This window comes from Hetaerina americana, unplaced genomic scaffold (assembly GCF_022747635.1).
Source record: "Hetaerina americana unplaced genomic scaffold, ioHetAmer1.1.p SCAF_3, whole genome shotgun sequence".
In the NCBI taxonomy this organism is placed as follows: Eukaryota; Metazoa; Arthropoda; class Insecta; order Odonata; family Calopterygidae; genus Hetaerina; species Hetaerina americana.
Genome location: NW_027286874.1, coordinates 46,832,835 through 46,851,830, shown reverse-complemented (window position 1 = coordinate 46,851,830; position 18,996 = coordinate 46,832,835). Strand labels below are relative to the sequence as shown.

The 18,996-nt window shown below is 36.5% G+C and overlaps 1 protein-coding gene across 6 annotated transcripts in view; it reads left to right on the top strand.

Annotated features, from left to right (window-relative positions):
• The window catches only part of Rbp6 (RNA-binding protein 6), a 1,159,807-nt gene that overhangs the window by 1,094,175 nt on the left and 46,636 nt on the right, over nucleotides 1-18,996 (top strand). For 5 of the 6 annotated variants that reach the window (XM_071587364.1, XM_071587360.1, XM_071587359.1 and 2 more), the window contains 2 exons: nucleotides 6,320-6,352; nucleotides 7,318-7,401. In XM_071587364.1, coding sequence (XP_071443465.1) covers nucleotides 6,320-6,352; nucleotides 7,318-7,401 — 117 coding nt within the window. Of the gene's footprint in view, nucleotides 1-6,319; nucleotides 6,353-7,317; nucleotides 7,402-9,175; nucleotides 13,914-18,996 lie in introns of those variants that run through there. The other variant, XM_071587362.1, reaches the window with a different exon arrangement.

Below are 18,996 nucleotides of genomic sequence, written 5' to 3'. Positions count from 1 at the left end.
CGGCATTTTTATTGGATTGAAATGATAATTTATTTTAAACTATCCTATTATTTAGCTGCAATAAATGCATCCACGAGGGTGTTAAGGAGAGTGATTATCAATTTTTCTTCCTTTTGTGACCATCTATTTATGGAGTTTATGTTGTTTGAGCGAGCAGTGGCGTACTTAGATTTTGTATTTTCAAAAGTCTATTTTATGTAAATCTGTTAGGCATAAATCAGGCAGTTTTCAAAATTTCTATTTATTATTCTGGGAGAATTTTTTCTCATTTGTAATGAAATCAACGGTTTTTTTACTGGTCCTTCTCGCTACCTGAGACTACTGTGCCTGTTCAATTTCAACTCTCAATTCCTGAAGTGCCTCATTTACTAGATATACTGTATGTAGCAATGTAAATTTTTAGTTACAGTATTTACTAGGTTGCACTTAACTAAAAGTAACTTGAAACAGCCGTTGAGGTCACCACCAAACATCTTTGGGTTCGAATTTTTTACCCTTTGTCCCTAATGTGCCTTCTTCTGAACGAATAGCATCGACCCTAAGGTCTATAAACTTAGTTCTTAATATGACCTCGTAAAACAAATGAAGTATCTTAAATCTCACTGAGTCCTGAAGTGTTTTCAACTTAAAAAAAAATTTCGTCTCCATTTTGAGAACCAGATGGTGTTTTTCTAATGAGATTGATCTTTTTAGTTTTATTTTCTACCGTATTCCTGAGTCATTCACGCGAGACTTTACAAATCATTAAATGTAGAATCAATTCAGGCACAAACACTCGAGAGATACAATTCGCATTCAATTGAAATAGGTTATATTAATGAGTTTTCTACGTGAAGCATGCTTTCGTAATTTTTCCATGTTAGGTATATATATATCCCCCATGTAGTCTTACTTTTTGAATAATTGCTCAACCCAATATTTTAAGGGCGTAATTAGATTTAAATTATAAAGTTTTGAAAAATTTACTTGTACACGACTGAGTATTCAATCAAACTTCAGCTTGTAGTAAAATATAAAAGAAAGACTGCTCATAATATGGCCTTAAAAATTAGAGATTTTCATGCGATTTGTTAGGCCTTTACATTGTTATATTTGCTCAAAAATATTAGTGTATCGAAAAGTTACGTTGCTCAAATATTGTAGTTTAGCGTAGGTAATTTGGAAATGGCTGAATGGGGGAAATTTCACACAATTAATAAAGATGGTTAAATTTTGGTAAACTCTGAAATTTTATATAGTGCGATATAATTTTTACAATCGGTGAAACGAATTCATTCTTAGTTTACGAGGTCTTAAGATCTTTTTAGACTTGGAGTTGGCTATTTTTTTGGAGGAATCTAGAAATAAAATAAAAATTTACCTGGTGGTGAATCTCAACATGCTCACGTTTTAATGTTTTTCGGTAGAAAGGTGTAGTTTTATACGGATTGCTGCACATATTTGTTCTACAGCAGCGTATCTGAACAGATTAACCGTAGAATTAGGCGAAAGCCAATACTTACATTTTTGTTTTATACTTTTCAATATACCTCAAGTAATTTTGGTTATATCGAAGGAATCGTAACCAAGGGCTTCATAGCACTGTTGTAGTAATCTCATTCTGGTCATAGCAAGGCCCGTTAGATTATGTCCGAGATTTAAAATTGCAAAATTCCTATGACAATCATTCTCCTGGGCCCCAACGGACCTTGCTTTTTCTCATAGCTTCCTTGTTCCCGCCAACCACCCACCCTTCCCTTTTTCATATCCTGTCAAAGCCAACCGACCCCCGGCTATCTCTAATGCCCTCAATTATTTCATGCTACATTGCATTGACATGTACTAATCCAAGTGTGTTCTAATGCTCCGCTGGAAATAATTTCAGGGAAATTACTGTGATCGATACCTAATCATTATTCAAATAGCATCGTCCAGCCGACAAAACAACCCGATTTCAGAGTAGTCATTGTAGTAGTGTAGATTTTATAGGATCTCAACTAGTCTTTTGTATTGTTGATAGAATGCTAGTGAAAAGTCTAGACAGGGAGAGGAAAATTATTTTTTAACGATGTAGTTGTAGCTAACTAAATTTGTCTAGTTTTCTGAAACAGAGTAAATTAAAAGATTTATTATTATTAGTTGTTGTTATAGTTGCATTTATATTTGAAAATAGCGGAGCAGTGGAGCCTTAATATGAAGTATCATCGATTTATTTGTACGTAGTAATTGAATATTTTTTATATAGTAAAACGACTGTTTTGCGGGGAGTTTCCCGTGCCTGGGACTGTTTTCTTACTATCCTATTAATCAAGGATCGGCCATAGTTGCCTTGGGATTATATGGGGCTGTGCAGTTAGCTTTTAATGTCGTTTATGAGGGAAAGACGTTGAATCGCAAGAGCGGATAGTAATATATGTGAAAGAACTGATTCGAGAGATTATGATATATGTCGGGCATGTTAGAACTGGTGGATTTAATTGACTTCATCTGTTTGAAAACTTCGCGTCATCAGATAATTTCATCGCGGAACTCATAATAAGCAAGTATCCTCCCCTTTGAATTAATCAGCCTAGCCTTTGCAGAGTATCAACAAACCTATTATTTTCCTTATGATAATGAGTAAAAACAAAAGTATTAAGAGTCATCGTTTCTCTCAATTGAATTGACAACATAGCAGTTTTTGTCGATTTATCTCGTGATTGGTACCAATAGTATAAAAAGGGTGATGTGTACAATCCTTGGCATTCCATGTGGAAACATTCACCGATATTATGCTGTATTTTATGAAAGGATAAATATATATTCTGTGTCTATTGCAGTAAATGCATTAAAACATGATAAAGTTACTCTCTGGGTGTTGATTCAGTATTATCTGCTGCATATTCTTTGTTCAATTCTGTCAACTGTGCTTCTATTGGTATTATAAAGAGTTGGAAAATTATGTGTCATTTATAAGTGTCTGTAAACTTGTGTGAATATTGATCTTGTTGACGCTGTTGAGGTTCGAAGCCATGCCCATTATGCTCATTGGAAGCCGGCATTATCCTCTGCGATGAGACAGCATACACGTCATCTAGACTTTATCACTTTTGGAAATCTATCTGTTCTAAAAAGTCAAACCGTAAGTATTATATTGTAACAAGCAAAATTTAGGAAGTGACAATCGTTTTCTGAGCTCATAGGATTGGCATTCCAAACACATGAAGGGCATGGTTTCAGGTCCTTAGGCATGTATTCCCAAGCCTCTTCAAATGGAACATTGTATGTGTTTTTAATCACTTCTGTGCTTGTTTATTTTTCACTTTATTTTCTGTTGGCGTTATGAATCAAACTTTCATGAAATTTCATAATATTTAGCCAAGTATTTTGCAAGCCATTGATCATCTTCACTGTCACTAGTGTGCCTGTGTGTGTGTGTGATTAAAAACAAAAGATTTAACTCTTGCTAATGTTGTCACTACTTGCTGCTTATAATACTCCACTACTTTACTACTAAATACTACTACTATTACTACTACTACTGTGTGCCTAGGAATCTCTCAAGTAGACCTAAAAATGTTTTTCTTTTCTAATGCGAACGCTGAAATATTTACAGTGTTTATTTTTTTTTGAGGTGTCGTGGGCTTGACCACGGGTCGAGGGATCGGATCAGTTGATGAGTTGATCGCTACAGAGGAAAAAATAATGGCACCCGAGTGCCACCGGATGGACATCTCTTGAACAGAATATTGATACGCGTGGAAGAGTAGAATACATAAAAGAGTAAGGGAGGATTTTGCGACAGGGCGTTCAAAAATCCCTAACAAATGAATAACGAAAATAATTAGGAGATGAAGGGAAATTATCATTGCCAATGCGTGACTTAGGAAATGGTAGTTCCGTTGTTTTGTTCGGCGGGGATCTTTCCCGAAGGTAGTGTTTATACAAATGTAGTGTGGTAGTTCCGTAATTTTTAATTTATCCATTTGATATTGTTGCTAGAATTTGAGCAAATTAGTATTCCTTAGCGTAACAGTAATAATTTTATTCTCATTTATTACATGCGAGTCGTCATCGTTCACCTTTTTGGCGTTGACGATTTCGATCCATATCGAAAACGGGACGAATTGTTTCATAGTTATTGTTCCTAGCTTGTTGGGCCGGGATTTTTAGACGGTATTTTTTTCTATTTGTAGCGAGTAGGTTTTTACATGCCAAAGAGAGACGATATGAATATTTATTTTGTACGTTTTTCCTATGATTGCCTTTTTGGCCGCTCCGTTTGCAGCGGCGCTATGAGTATGCCCTCCAGCCCTCGCCTGTCTTAACAAATAGCAGGCGATAGAAAAGACGCCTCACAAATTGGAATGATTGTTGCCGTGGTCAGCGGCACTGCTGCCCAAGTTATACTGTCAGTAACAATAATCATTAATAATAACAATATATAATAATTATATTGAATAACAATTTTAACATTATGCTATGCAATTTAAGATATATCAAAACAAATGTGTAGCTCAGATATTCCTAACAATTGTTGTTAATATTTTTTCCATTCATCTTGTCAGAATATGGTTTATCGTGAATGTTGTAAAATATGTAAATGGCTGTTTGAGAAGGTGGAAGAATATTAGATAAATGGAAGATTTAAAACTTAAAAAAAATTTTTCTTCCTTGATTCATCCAATCAGGAATCTTAAAAAATGTGATGTACTTTTCTTATACATTATGATAATGGTTGTGGATTCTAGAAATCGTTATAATTTATATTTACAGATTTAAAAAAAATCATAACGTGCAATTGTTTTAAAATTGATTATAATTTTTTCTATTTTGCTTTTGAAGGCTGAAACATCCATAACTCTGTAGTAGTTTAGTCATCAAGGACTGTAACTCATCTGTTTTCTAGAATAAAATTCCGTTTTTGAATCCATCCATACTTTGTTGTCTATTTTACACACTTAGAGTAGAAGCTGTAGAATAGATCCGTATTAGGTTAGATAATACGGAGTCGTAGAAAAAGCCGTGTAGTTTATAAAATAGTTAGTGAGTAGCCAGTAACCTCAAGAAAAAGAAAAGAAACAGCGTGTTGAAGCCACATGAGTCGACAAGTCGATGAACGGGGGCCAAAAGAGACCAATTAAAAAGAAAAACAATAAGAAAGAAATTCCACGCCTAAAAAATTGGTGCATTCTGAAAAACAGAAATATTTTGAGTAAGTTCTTCTTAACAGATGACTTAATATCACTCCTCTAACAAATCATTCAAGTTCAATTTATCCGGAAGGTGATTGGAGAAAAAAGTACTTTGAACTAAAAACCATCAATCAATTTTGGATGTGTAACAGTGTGTATGTGTGATCGTGTGAGTAAAAGACTTGGGTTTATTATTTTCTGTTTTTTTTCCAAATCGCTGCTTCCCTCCACAACTTCCAGAAAAAGAAAGGAGAAAAATGCCTATCGCTCTCTCTCTCTCTCTCTGTCTCTCTCTTTCTCTCTCCATTTTCTTTCTTTCTCGACTGTCGTCGTCATGAGATGTTTCAAGGTGACGACGCTACAAACAGGGTTTCAAAAGAGCGAGATCAACCTGGGTAACCGCGGTAACAATAGATAATCAATGACCAAAGTAAAAAGTTTAAATGGAATAGAAAGTAATCAAGGATTTTTAGCAATGATTCACTAGTGGCAAAATTCTAATAACCTGTTGTTTTTCTTGAAAAGAGACAGCATAATAGTCTTCTTAAAAGAAATAACAGTAGAGTAAAAGTTAAAGTAAACTCTGTGTTGCCTTTTATATACTGTACGTATTTATTATTATTATTATTTGTGTTTTTCTCTCTCTATCACTCTCCAAACGTGTAAATCATTATCTTGTAAAAAGTAGTGATAATGTAGTTAAACATTCATCATATTAGTTATGAAATTTCATGGATGCTGTGTTTCTTGATTATTTCTAACCCCTTTCCTTTTTCCCTAATCACTTTTTACTTCATTACCACTCTGTGCATCTTTTGGGTATTTAGATAATGAAAATAACCTGATGGGGAGTTTTGCGCATCAGTGTCCTCCATTTTTTCACACAGTCATCTCCATTCTACATCAATTGTCCTATTTGCATTATAAGTTGGACGATCAAACAATAATGTCACTCTGACGTCAATGAACAGCAAATGAAATTAAAAATTGCAATGAACTCAAATAAGCAAAATTAAACTGTATTAAAGTACTGCTTTTTGGACAAATATTTTGATACACCCATGTGTGGCCAAAAGAAAAAGGCAGTTTTCAATTACTTGCAAAATATTTTACTGTAGTTTTTAATGTCTCTGATTCTGATTTTTTCTTTCTTTTTGGGTTTCTAGATTTTATGTGGTCTTTGGGAGCTTTACCTGACGGTGAGTAGAAGAATATTAATTATATATAAACTATATATCCTTCGAACCCTGCTTTATTCATGACCAACAATTCGACAGCTATCCCCGTTGATAAATTTGCGATTTTCATGCGTCGCAAGTCTGGCTGTCGTTTATAACAACCATTTCTTTTCGTCTCCCTTTCCAAAGTTTTTCCGCCAAATTAGTCCATGATTCACATTTTTATGTTTTTATGTAGTTTGAAGCATGCATTTAAACCTATACCATTTTTATTATGCGGTAGATTGCGTAAAGATGTTTTTCCTCGTAGTTACTTCTTAGAGATATCTAAGTAAATTTATTTGGAAATAGAATTAGTAGTAGAAACAGGAAAAATGTTTCAGTGGATTTTTAGTTTGCAAGAATTTTGATTACCAAGGGATTATTATGACATGAGTTGCATTTTGAAGGAACTGTCTGAGAAGGAGAGAGCAGATTTTGTCTCAGTTGCACGTAATTTCAGGCATTGACTTTTGGCAATTCCAAATGCTAATGAACAGGAGTGGTTGCATTTGGTCATAACAGCAACAGCTTTTTGAGCCGGCTCAAAGTGCTCTGTGTCTTCCGTGATGTTTCCCCTCCCCTCTTCTCCTACGCCCCCCCCTCAATGCCTGATGTCCCGAAGGCCATCTCATCAGCGTGCCTCAATCGATGATAACTTCACTGGTAGTGACGTGGGCGCACCCGCTAGCATCGATAGCAATGAGCGCATCAATCAAATCACGTCCTCCTCCTCCTCTCTCCGCTCTCTCCTGCCGCCTCGACAGTCTCCTCCCCCGCCGCGCCCGTCACCCTCCCCTACAGCATCTTTTAACGCATACCTCCCTTTCTTCTCTCTCCCCCGCGCCCCTGCAATCCCCGAAAATCATCCCAACCTACCGTCCCTGCACCCCCTTCGACTTCCTCCCCCGCTCCACACCCCATTATTCCTGCCCCGTTCCCAACAGGATTTCCAGCAGCGGCCTACGCAGCCTACGCAGCCGGCCGAAGCTATTCCGGCTATCCAAGCTTCGGACTCCCATACCCAACAGGTAATGGATTTGATTTTTAAGCACGCTGGAATTGTTTCCTATTCGTTACCGCACTTCTTATTCTCGGTGGTTTGTGTTTCGGGCACGAGAGGGGTGGGTGGGTTTGATGAGAGTGCGTGTGTATGTGAGTGAGTGTGTCAGTCTCCGTGCGTCTGTTCTTTCAGCTGGTATTTCTAAGGGTGGTTGAGAGCTTGGCGAGGGGAGGTGTGGGGGGCCAGGATCTCCGCCCCCCTCCGCTGAACCCCTGGGTGCGTGGGCCCACCCCTCTGAGCCCACAACTGTATTTTATTTGCAAACGTACTGATACGATCGCTGTCCCTTCTAACTTGCACCGCGACAACGCCTTTTTTCTCTTTATAGCAAAGAGGTGAAGCGGAGAGATAAAGAGGCATTATTCACGTTCCCTTACCTCGAGCCGTTCAGTGTTGCTTGGGAATTCTTTTGCCACGTGCTCCCCTCGACCATTTTTAACCTTTGAAAAAGTAGGTCTTTTCACGTTGTTTCGTCATGGAGGCAATTTAATTGGATGAGCATTTCAACAGCGAACGCATAATTTCAAAGCTAGAGGGCTGATGTTTTTCCATGTCTCTCCTCGAGCGTGATTTGTGATTGCGATTTCCAAAGTTCACAAATGTATTCTCAAATACATTTCCACTTTATTTTTGATTTTTTTTCTCAATCCCAATATGGAAATGGTCGAATTTCATCAAAAAATTTGACCAATCATGTGTGATGCATGCTCAGAGATGACAGTGACGTTCATCTTAATTTCATCAGTTTATATCTAGCAATTCAAATTAAAAGAGTTGGAAATGTTTGGGAACACTTTATTTTTTAATATTTTTCTCTCCTTAGAACGTTACATGTAACCAAAGTTTAAAAATGTCTCCTATCTTAAAAAATACCCCACTTTCTTTTGCAGAATATTTTTATTCTGAATGAGCGTATGTGCGTGATTAAAATATGTCCATTTTTATTCATTACGCAATTTGAGTCGACTATGGAATTCCCATTAAACGGCAATCTTAAGTCAATGTTATCTTCCATAGAGGCGCGCGAAATTATCAATAATTGTGATATAATAATATAATACTTACTCTCTCAGGTGACTGAGGTTTCCGGCGAAATACTAGAAAAAAGTTGGTGCTCTTTTGACATACATTAGTATTATGTGGAACAAATCCACCATCTAGTGAATAAGTTAGTATAATATGTGTGTGAGTAAACTTTTCACTCATTATTTCTCCTTCGAAAGGCGTAGCTAACGCTTATTAATTGAATAAGTACTATTTGAATTACATTATAAAGAATTATCATAGCTGATTCCCTAAAATCCATATTGGATGAATAAACTAGTACAATGCCTTTTTTTATCAATCAGGAATATATATATTTATAATTTCGTCAATATATAATTTAAGTCCCATCGCTGATATTTAGTCCTAGTGAACTATGAATGTATTATAACCTCAATGTACAGAGTTCTGGGGAACTGAGAGTAAATATATTGCTATCAATTAATCTTACTGTAATCTTAGTAATTAGCGTGTTATTTTCAATTTTTTGTAATTCGAGCATTTTTGGTGAGCAATTCCCTTCATGGCAAAAAGGTATGTGGTATTTATGCTCTGTAAGTTTAGATATGGCAGAGCCGTGTCCCTAAAGACGCCCTCTATCCTCTTTGCCGCCATGCTCCGTGTCTGATTTTTCCTTTTCTCTCTTTCTCTCTCCTCTCTCTCTATCCTCTCTTTCTCTCCCATTCTCTCTTTCTCAGGTATGGTTGGGGTCATACCAGATAACAGAATTCTACTCGGCGAATATGTTAACGTCAATATGGTGGGCCACTCGTGAAAAAACGTTGGCTCTATGCATAATGAAAGGTCCTCCGCAATTTTGTTCCCACATTTCCCGTTCCCCTCAACACCCGACGCATCGCTGTTCTATTTAGGAAATGTTATTTCTTTGGTGACCTCTCCCCGTAAACTGAAGATACACACATGAGTACTACAACCACCGCATTCGAAAAGTCAGCAATTGGCAACTCCCTCCTTAAAAATGAAATTTATGCGGGACGAAACTATCTCTGTTATCATTTTTAGGTGCATTGGAAACTTGCCATTTCTTCAGTCTTTGGCAGTTATGAAGAAAAAGTTAACGACTTCAATAAACCAGCTAATCATACATTATCTAGTATTCCGCCGACATTGAATGTTCATCCTTCAAAAACCACACGCACATAAAGCCTTTCTAGGAAGATAGTCAATAATAGATCCTTAGTCTCTCCACAGCACCCCAGTCCTCACTCAAAATGCTTACGACAACGACACAAATGTCAATTTACACTCAAGTACGCCATGGTTTTAATTATTCCCCAATAATATCTCTATTATATCTCCTCATTTCCCACGAAGAGCATTGTGAGGAGTGAAAATCAAATAAACCAAAAAATCTTGAGCACATAAATAAAAAGCGAACAATATTAATAGAATATTCAGCTCGGTTTTTCACGGCTGATGAAGGAAATTGGAATTATGTAATGGAAGAAGAATTCCACTTTTAAAATCACGTTCTCTGTTGTTGTTTGATGCAGAATTGGTGATAATTTGTGCACTGCACCAAAACTATTGTGTTGAATGCGTGGTGATGATGATGCATTGAGTTGAACTTGTTCTGTTGCTCTCATGCTGGTTCTGTTGACCAAAAATTGACAATTGAATATTATGACGAAAATATTATATAAATGTTTAAGACGTTATTATTGCTGTACAGGTATTGTAACGGAATCCCTAATCCCCGGGATATATCCTGAAATCGTCCTCATACACCATATCCTGCTTCGCTTTTCTGCCTTCCTTCCATTGTATATCCCAATCCCCCGTGAAATATTAAAAAAATACCGTCTAAAACGCACTCATTTTGATATTTGGCTTAAAGCGATGTTGAGAGATGCTAAATATTTTTTAATTTTGCTCGCGAAAACGAAAAAAGAAATCTACCCCTTCATCCTCATCCTTATCTCTTATTTTTATTTTCGTGCAAATATATGCTTTTTGTGACGTTCAGCCTATCCCATGAGGTCCCCGGAAACTTTTTGGACCAAATTAACGTGGAGAGGTCGATCGCGATGTTGACTACAAAACACTTGTAGAAACTGTTAACTCTTACATCCTTGTAGAGTAATGAAATTCTTCTTGGATAATATGTAGACGTGATTCATAGTAAATATTGTAGTTACGTAGTAATTTTTAGATGGAAGTCGATCCTAAACCGTGGTTACTTCTTTATTCATACGATTCTGGTTCTACGCAGTTGTTGATTAAATGCCAAAAATCTCTTGTAGCTTGTTACTTATATTTTCAATTAATGAAGGACTTGAATTCATTTTCGAGTGGTAGAGTTTGAGTAAATTTATCATGGGTAGCCGTTGACCCTTTAAACTATCATAATCTCCCCTGGTATATCCTTTCAGCCTTTGAGAAAACAGTGCTGGCAAATAAAAAATAACATAACCTAGAGGTCTAATTTTCATTAAATCCGGTCTCGTAGTTTTTTCTAAGGTTAATTTTTTTCTTGACCACACTTTCCATACATCACGATAGCAGTAGACAGACTATTAAATGAACAGATATTCAGCGAGAAAATTAAAAAGAAACATTTTAAGCCTTCGACAAAATTTCTCCACAAGAAAGCACACATTCGTTGTCCTTCTTTCGCCATTCCATGTTTAAACAATTTATGAATATAATATATATACGAATATTTTTCACGCACTGCAATGTATTTGTGCGTGAAAACGACATTCAAATGAGGATCCACTGCTGTCCATTTATTTTTGTTAATTTTTCTCGTACGGTCATCAGTCCTCCCTTTTGATTCTCAGACTAATCTCTCTGCTTCACAACCTATTATTCCAGTAGAGCGTGGGAAGACCTACGTTCCACCGAAAGCTTTGAATGCGGTTCATTCTCACCCTGTTGTGGGCGCGATTTAACTTATTTCTGCAAACAATGAATTTGCGCAATTTTCCTTCGCCAGGCGCTGTATTGCTAAGTGCTACTTGCAAGGTATTCGTCCTATTTAATATTATCATGTGTCTAAATATATTTTATATGCTCGTAACATTTCATTAGTGTAAAATTTTTGTGAATTACATGAGTTATAGGTACGTACATACGCACTAATTTGGGCGTGTACTCTAGTGGCACTTATCATGCATTAGCATTTTCATTAATAAATCCCAAAACTTGCTTCTTTATATGTTGTTGTTTTTTATTGGGTTAAAAACCTTAAAATAGCTTAAAATATTGTGGATAATTTAATTTAACATTCACCGTAAATAGTTTTGTAACAATTTATCGATTTAACAACCTGAAAGTTTACTATTCTTTCGTAATTATTTGTCAATTCTATTTGAAACTCTGATTCCCATCCGTCCAATGGATTTTGAAGGTACAAAGTTTAATACTTTGAAACCTTCTTTGTGAATATTTTGGCCTTATTTTTATACTTACTTATTTATTATAATTAAGCGTGAAACACTCACATACGTCCGCTTTGTATATCAAAACTAATTACTTGCGCTGTGATATCAATGTCAAAGAGAATTGAGGGCAATGTTAAAAAGGTAATTATTTGTTGAATTCGGTATTTTGAATTCTATCATGCACATGAGGAATATTTCATCCACTTGCATTACGACCTGAATTATAATTTCAGTGACATTTTATAATCTGCAACTTTCTATTGTAACAAGAAAGATTGACTCAATTATTTGTAAATAAGAGCAAAAACAATGTTCTCGCGCACGATGAAATGCTTTTTGGAAATACTGCGATTTTGTAAAATGCCTAAATATTCGCTCATTTGTAATGGTATAGCGCCATGGAAAGAGTCGATTATTTAATAACCATCCTAAGAACATTCTATGGGATTTGCCTTGTAAACATTTACCGAGCAAAGTACCCACTTGGCAATGTGGTGGAAAACGAATGAAAAAAATCGCAAAATAATTATCAAAATTCTGTTTCCTGTTGGCAGTTTTTGTATTTTACGTAATCGGTAACGCCGTTTTACCCTGTATTTTGCTTCCGTTCAATTATTTTTTAATGCCAAAATAACTTTCTCTCTGGCTGTTTACTATTTCATTTTCATTAGTCTGCGTTAGTTATTAGCGTCGAGAGTTCGCGCCCGCTTTAGTCTGCCGCATTTACGATGATAAGCAAAGCTTCGTAAGAGGTGCGGCAAAGGATTTATTGTTGGTGGGGAATTCATTAAGAGGGAGGGCCCAAGCGGGCAGGGGTGAAGAGTGAAGGGAAGTAGAAACTATATCCGATGTGACTGCTCGTTTTAACCTCCGATTTCATATTTGAGCGACGAGAGAATTTGAAAAACTGGCGCGGCATGCGAGTGTTGGAATTGGCAATGACGACTCTCTTTTAATTTAACAATTTTGTGCATTTTTTCCGCTCCATGGCAATTAATCGCTAGCAGACCACTCATGCAGGAGTTTGCACCGCTCGCGGACAAATTTATTTGTCTCCCCTCGCTCACTCAGTGCCATTTTCCGCGACCGCGTTTTCCCATAGTTGGCAAACCTCGTCGACGTTGCTAAGTTAGGCAAAATGCGTCTAGCAGTCGCCGACCGCAGCAACTTCGCGCTTTCTGCCGCAGCAAACCGTCGTTCACCCACGATAATATGTAACGCCGACTTTGTTTATAGTTATTCCTTGTTAACGATGCCCACAAGCTGACAACTAGGTACTGGAATACTGATTATTGGAAGCAGAGAGGTGGGACTTGAGAATTCTTGAGCTCGTCAGGCAGGATGACAATGAACAACATTACACGAAAACACATAAATATTTATACTCACCTACACATGCATACCTATATGAAGTTATAGCTATTTATATGTAATCACACACTAAACACACACACACACACACATACACCCATACACACAGACAAAAGTACATTTTAAAACACGCATACTTATGATTACGAAACGGATACACAGCAGATTATGGTAATATAAAAATATGTGAAACTCCCACTCTTATGTGTAAATCTATATATGCATATATAGCTGTGTTACTTACGTGTCTATTAGGGGGGAGGGGTGGAAAAACTAACGCGTTATTTAAGATTATCTCGCCAAAAAATCCTAATGAGCCAACCTAACCGTGCCTCAATCAATTCCCACTCATCCTATGAGCCCAAATTAACCTACCTCCCTAAGATCCGACCTATTTCCTTGGAGTCCTATCTACCTCTCTCTCTCACCTTCTCTTCACCTCCCCACCGTCCCCATTGTTCATTCACCCCGATGTGAATTATATATGAATATATTTAAATCTTGTTTTTAATCCTCTGAAAATATAAAAAATTGAATAAAACTTATATTGCAAAATGTTTTTTTAAAAAGCTTGCTCTTGAGACAGTTATGGGATGGATATTTGATGGTCTGAAAAAATAAATGAAATAAATATGACAATTTCGTGTAGATCATTGTGTATCCCTCGTATCCTTGCATCGCTGAAGGGTGAATGTTTTGGCGTGCTGTGTCTTTTTGGTCCACGGCAATATTTCCCTACATTTCCAGACCTAATTTACCTACTGATACATACATTGCTTTATCATTTTGTGTGTTAGGATTTAATACTTCGCTTAATCTCAAACGTACTCTCCTCACACAGAGCAGCTGATCTATAATTTTATTTGTCAAATTATGGAACTTTCTACTTTTGCTAGCTCAAAATGTATTGCTTCTTTGATTAAAAATTTATTTGGAAAATATATTGCACCATAAGAATTGCGAATCTTGATAAATTTCCTTGACATTTAGAAACATTCCCATCCTCTTCTACAGTGTATGGATAAATTTCCCTCTTATTAATACAGTTATATATAACTCTGAAATATAATATTAACTTAAACAATTATATATAATCATATAACCATGCCTAATTTCTGCACATATTTAACCATTTATTCTCCTTATGTTTTTGTTTCTCTTTTGCGAATGAAATAATTTTTCGTAGCTTTAGTTTTAAATGGGAGAAGTGAATACATTACTGTAGGTATTTGTTGCGTAAATTTTGTCTAATATTTATTATTTACAGATTTAAATTAATTTTCAATTACCATAGAATTCTTTTCTATGGAAAATAAACTCCTTAAAGAAAATTAAATTTAAATAATGAAACTCTTCCTGATTATTAAACATCCAGCTCGCTTCAAAAATTATTGTACCACACTATTTACGAAAACTTTATTTCTTTCTATTTTATTTCGTTCTTTATTTTCTTACGCCGAAATAATGTGCTATATCATTTCAGACTGACTGCTTTGCACCCTGTCAGATTGGCTTAAGATTACTTGAACGACTGATAGCGTATGTCATCCCCGAATTTAGACTTCTAGCACAAATAATTTTAATTTCTCTTTCCAGAATATCATTTCCTCATCTTCAGTGAAATATCTACGGGAATTAATGGTATTTCAGCGATTAGTCCCCCTGTCTTGTAAAGCTATTTTCCCTTCCTCTCCTTTAAGGTTATCACTGAAGAGACCTATCTTAAGATGCCTTCCGCAGCTGGAATTCCGAGACCAATTGTATCGCGGATAAAGAGGATTTTTGGAAGGGCTCTCTGCTTTTGCCCGCATATTGGATCGTATCTTTCTTTCTTTGCTACCACGCCCGAAATAAGTCTTTGGTGCGCGCAGGAGCTTCGCTGCTCGGGACAAGACCATTCGCCCCTCTTCTTCTATCCGTCCAATTCTCTCTCTCCGTCTGAAATGTTATTTTTTTCTTGCTCTGACCAACTCCTCTGGTAGTTTCAGCCACTTCTGTCTCCACGACTGGCACACTACCCAGTTATCTACCACTCGACCTGTTATATTACATTTTTATATCGTAGCTCGATATCTCATAGTTGTTGACCATATTTCGCAATGTCAACCTTAGGATGTCGATGTTGACAGGTCGAAAGGTATGGGCACATCGAAATAAATCGTCATTCTGAGGAATTTTGAGTATCGTTGGGTATCCATGTCGGATTATCGGCGCTGACCCGTCGAAGTCGACACTAATCCTACGTGACTGTTTCGACTTATTCCGAACATTAATTTCGACTAGTCGACGTCCGTATCTCTCTCCGCTCCACCTTCGCGCATCGCATTTCGTCGGTCTCTCCGCGGGCGTGGGATACGTAGAGTGACTGCTCCTCCTCCAAGCTATAGGCCACCCGCGCGCCACGGTCCGCATCAATACCCTGTTTCACGTCACATCCACTGCACTGCTTTCGGTTGAGATCGGCCCTGAATTTTCCAGTGGGCAAACTCTTCCGCTCATCCCATCCTCATCTCTGTTCCTCGCCCCCTCGAGACATGTTTAATGACCGTCCACAATGAAAACAGTTGCCGCACCGGGCCGTGCGACGGCCCTCCCTTCAGTCGCCGCTGTTTTTTTGAGTGGCATTCCAATTGCACCGATCAAATTGGAGAGAGATAGAGAAAGAGGGAGAGAATTATTCCGGAGCACCTAAAGAGGAGTAGAGAAGGCATTGTGGCCGTGAGATGGTAGTAGGTATTGTTCAGGGGGATGAGTGGGTTGGCGGCGGGCAGAGTGGGGGGGGGGATAGCGGGATTGATAGGATTTTGCCGAAGGGAAGTTCGGGGGTGTCGGGGAAGGGGTGGAGCGGGGTTGATCGAAAGTTCCGCGGGAAGCGTGTGGGTGTGTCCGTAGGTGCACGTGTGTGCTGTTGGACGGGAAAGAGTGCCGCAAAAGCATTCCTCCGAGCGATCGATCTGCCGATTTTAGTTTTTGGCTGTTTTTCCCCTTGATTTATGCCCAGCAGATTATCATTTAGTCTGACCAGGCAGTTTAGAGCGTCGCAATTTATCTCCTTCGGAAGGAAATGCGAGCCGCCTCACAATTCGCGGGAAATTGAATGTGCAGTTTTTCAGGTTTTGCCTCTAAACAGTATAAGTTATGGTTAGAATCGATTTTAAAGAGGATCTACAAACAAATCAATTCCAGGTTTTGCGAGATAATACAGGAATTTCATCGGGTGGAGTTCATGTTTGTAGTTTTGCAATTATGCTCTTTCTTAAAGATTTTTTGCGTATATATTGTCAGTGCGAGTTTACTTAGATTTCTCTTCACACATATGTGACATTGAGAATGAAGAAAAAAGGTGTGATTCATATGTTGGTTTTAAGGTTGCTTTCATAATAATTTGTCTGCAGTGTGTTCACGGAAGTAGTAACTAACTATTTGACCCCTCAATTATTTGCCCACTTCATTATTTTGTAAACTTCACAAGTATTCTCTAGTTTCAAGTCATAAAATAAATAATTGCAGCTATAAGACGACAAAATGATGACAGCAGTGAGACACGCCCACTGTCTAAATACGCTTGAAAATGAACAAAATATGTTTTGAAAATTGAATTAACCATAGGTTTAGTGGATGAAATTACTGTCAGACAGACAGAAGACAGACTGCTATCGGAACAACATGTGTGGCGCGCTAATGTTCTTTGATATAAATGCATTATAAACGTAGTATTTGCTAGGTTTTATTCAGGCTACAAAATAGGTATCCACTGAAGTATGTATTTTATTCATGGAAATCGTTTATTTTTTCCCTGAATGGCATCGACATTATGCTTTCACACTCATTCTTTTTCATCTCTGGTCCTTGATTAACATTCCTTTTATCATATCTGACAGGATAATCACAAGCGTTGGACATGCATTAGCATGCATCTAATTTTCATAAAATATTGAGATTTGGTACGATGGCTCGCTATGTAAAGGTGTGTATGTGTATATATATATATATATATATATATATATATATATATATATATATATATACATACACATATATATATATATATATGTGTGTGTGTATGTATATATATATATATATATGTGTGTATGTATATATATATATATATATATATATATATATATATATATATATAAGGGATTCTAATTACTGAGCGGGAATTTGCTAAAGTGAAAGGAAAATGTGTCTTTTTGATTATTAATTTCCAATTTGCCCCTGGCTATGAACGAGGTAAGCCAATTTTTCCTGTAGGGTACGTTCGAAGAACTTGTTCAGTTGCTATGATATCAATTTAAACGTCATTTATAATGAAGCGCATTAATTGCTTCTCTTATCTCTTAGTCGAAGACATTTATAAAAATTATAATTTTAATCGATAGATTTGATAATTGTTGAACATATTAACTGATTGCATGGTATTATGTCATGACAAAAGTCGTTGAATTTCTTATTTACAGAGTTGCGTATAAAGTATAATCTTGCTTGCTGTGCGTTAGGTATAGTGTGGAATTTGCTGAGGTTTTCGCGCTCATGAGATGCTGATATACCTGTGAAAAGAATTGTATCAAGCTGTTCTATCTGCTAAATATTCAAGACAAATTTAACAATATTCTATAGAAAATATTTTCAATGTGCTATAGAACATGTTGGTTTACATGTCTTACTTGGTTGGTTCTTTTAAAAATATTTTAATTGATTGATTAACTCTGGAGTTTACACATAATGTAACAACAAAATATAATTCTGACTCTCTAGGACTCTGTACACTAAGGGTAGTGTTACATTTTGAAGTTAATTTCTTAAAAAAATATCTTTTCCTCTTCCGTTCTGAGTTCAAATGGTGTACAATTACTTACAGGCACAGCGTTATTAATTTTGGAATAAATGTGACGTCTTCAATGTTATGAATATATTGGGATATTTAATGTATAAAATTCAGATTTTTGGATAAACTTTGCGAGAATCGTCGTGAATTCTTGTGCGTGCTATATTATATTTAGTTAAATGCCTTCTAGCCGAGGTATTTCGCCTAAATTTTCGAATGCATGCCAATTTTAATGAAAGAATTCTCGTCATCTTTTATAGGATTGCTAAAATCCACATCTTAAGTGGGAGAAATGTGTCTCCAAAATTAAGATGATATTTTTGCTTCATCATATAATTTGTATTATTTGAATCGCTTTTCCTTATTCATATAAAATATTCTACGTCATAAGTAAATTTTAAAAGAAAAGTGAACATCATATACTTTCAAAAACACATCTCATTTTCATTCTCTCTTTAAGATCTGCCTAGGTTTGCATTCTAATTCACTGAGCTCATTCGCAAAGATTTTTATGGTTTTGAATGAGTGCCATGATGCACAAATCATGAATGAATCACTTTCCATAAGTACAATAAACTCATACTTTTGAAATTCCTTTGGCTACTACAGGTATTATTACTCTTTTATTTGGCTAATTGCCTTTTCATATTTATGAACATCTCATCAAGTTCCCGGGAGGTTATATATCTAAATGCAGCTATCCATCGGAGGATAGTATACATCTCTGGATAGTAAACAAAATAAGCGGAAGGGCTTTTGGTCTTCTGATCTTACAAATGAGTTTCTGTCTTCCGAATCATTTACCAGATCCTATTGTCTACTCCTTCGATGGATTCTAAGACCCATGCTCTTGAGGCTTTTTGGTGTAAAGAAAAACCCCGCCAATATTCAGAGAGGTCTTAATCTTCAAGTC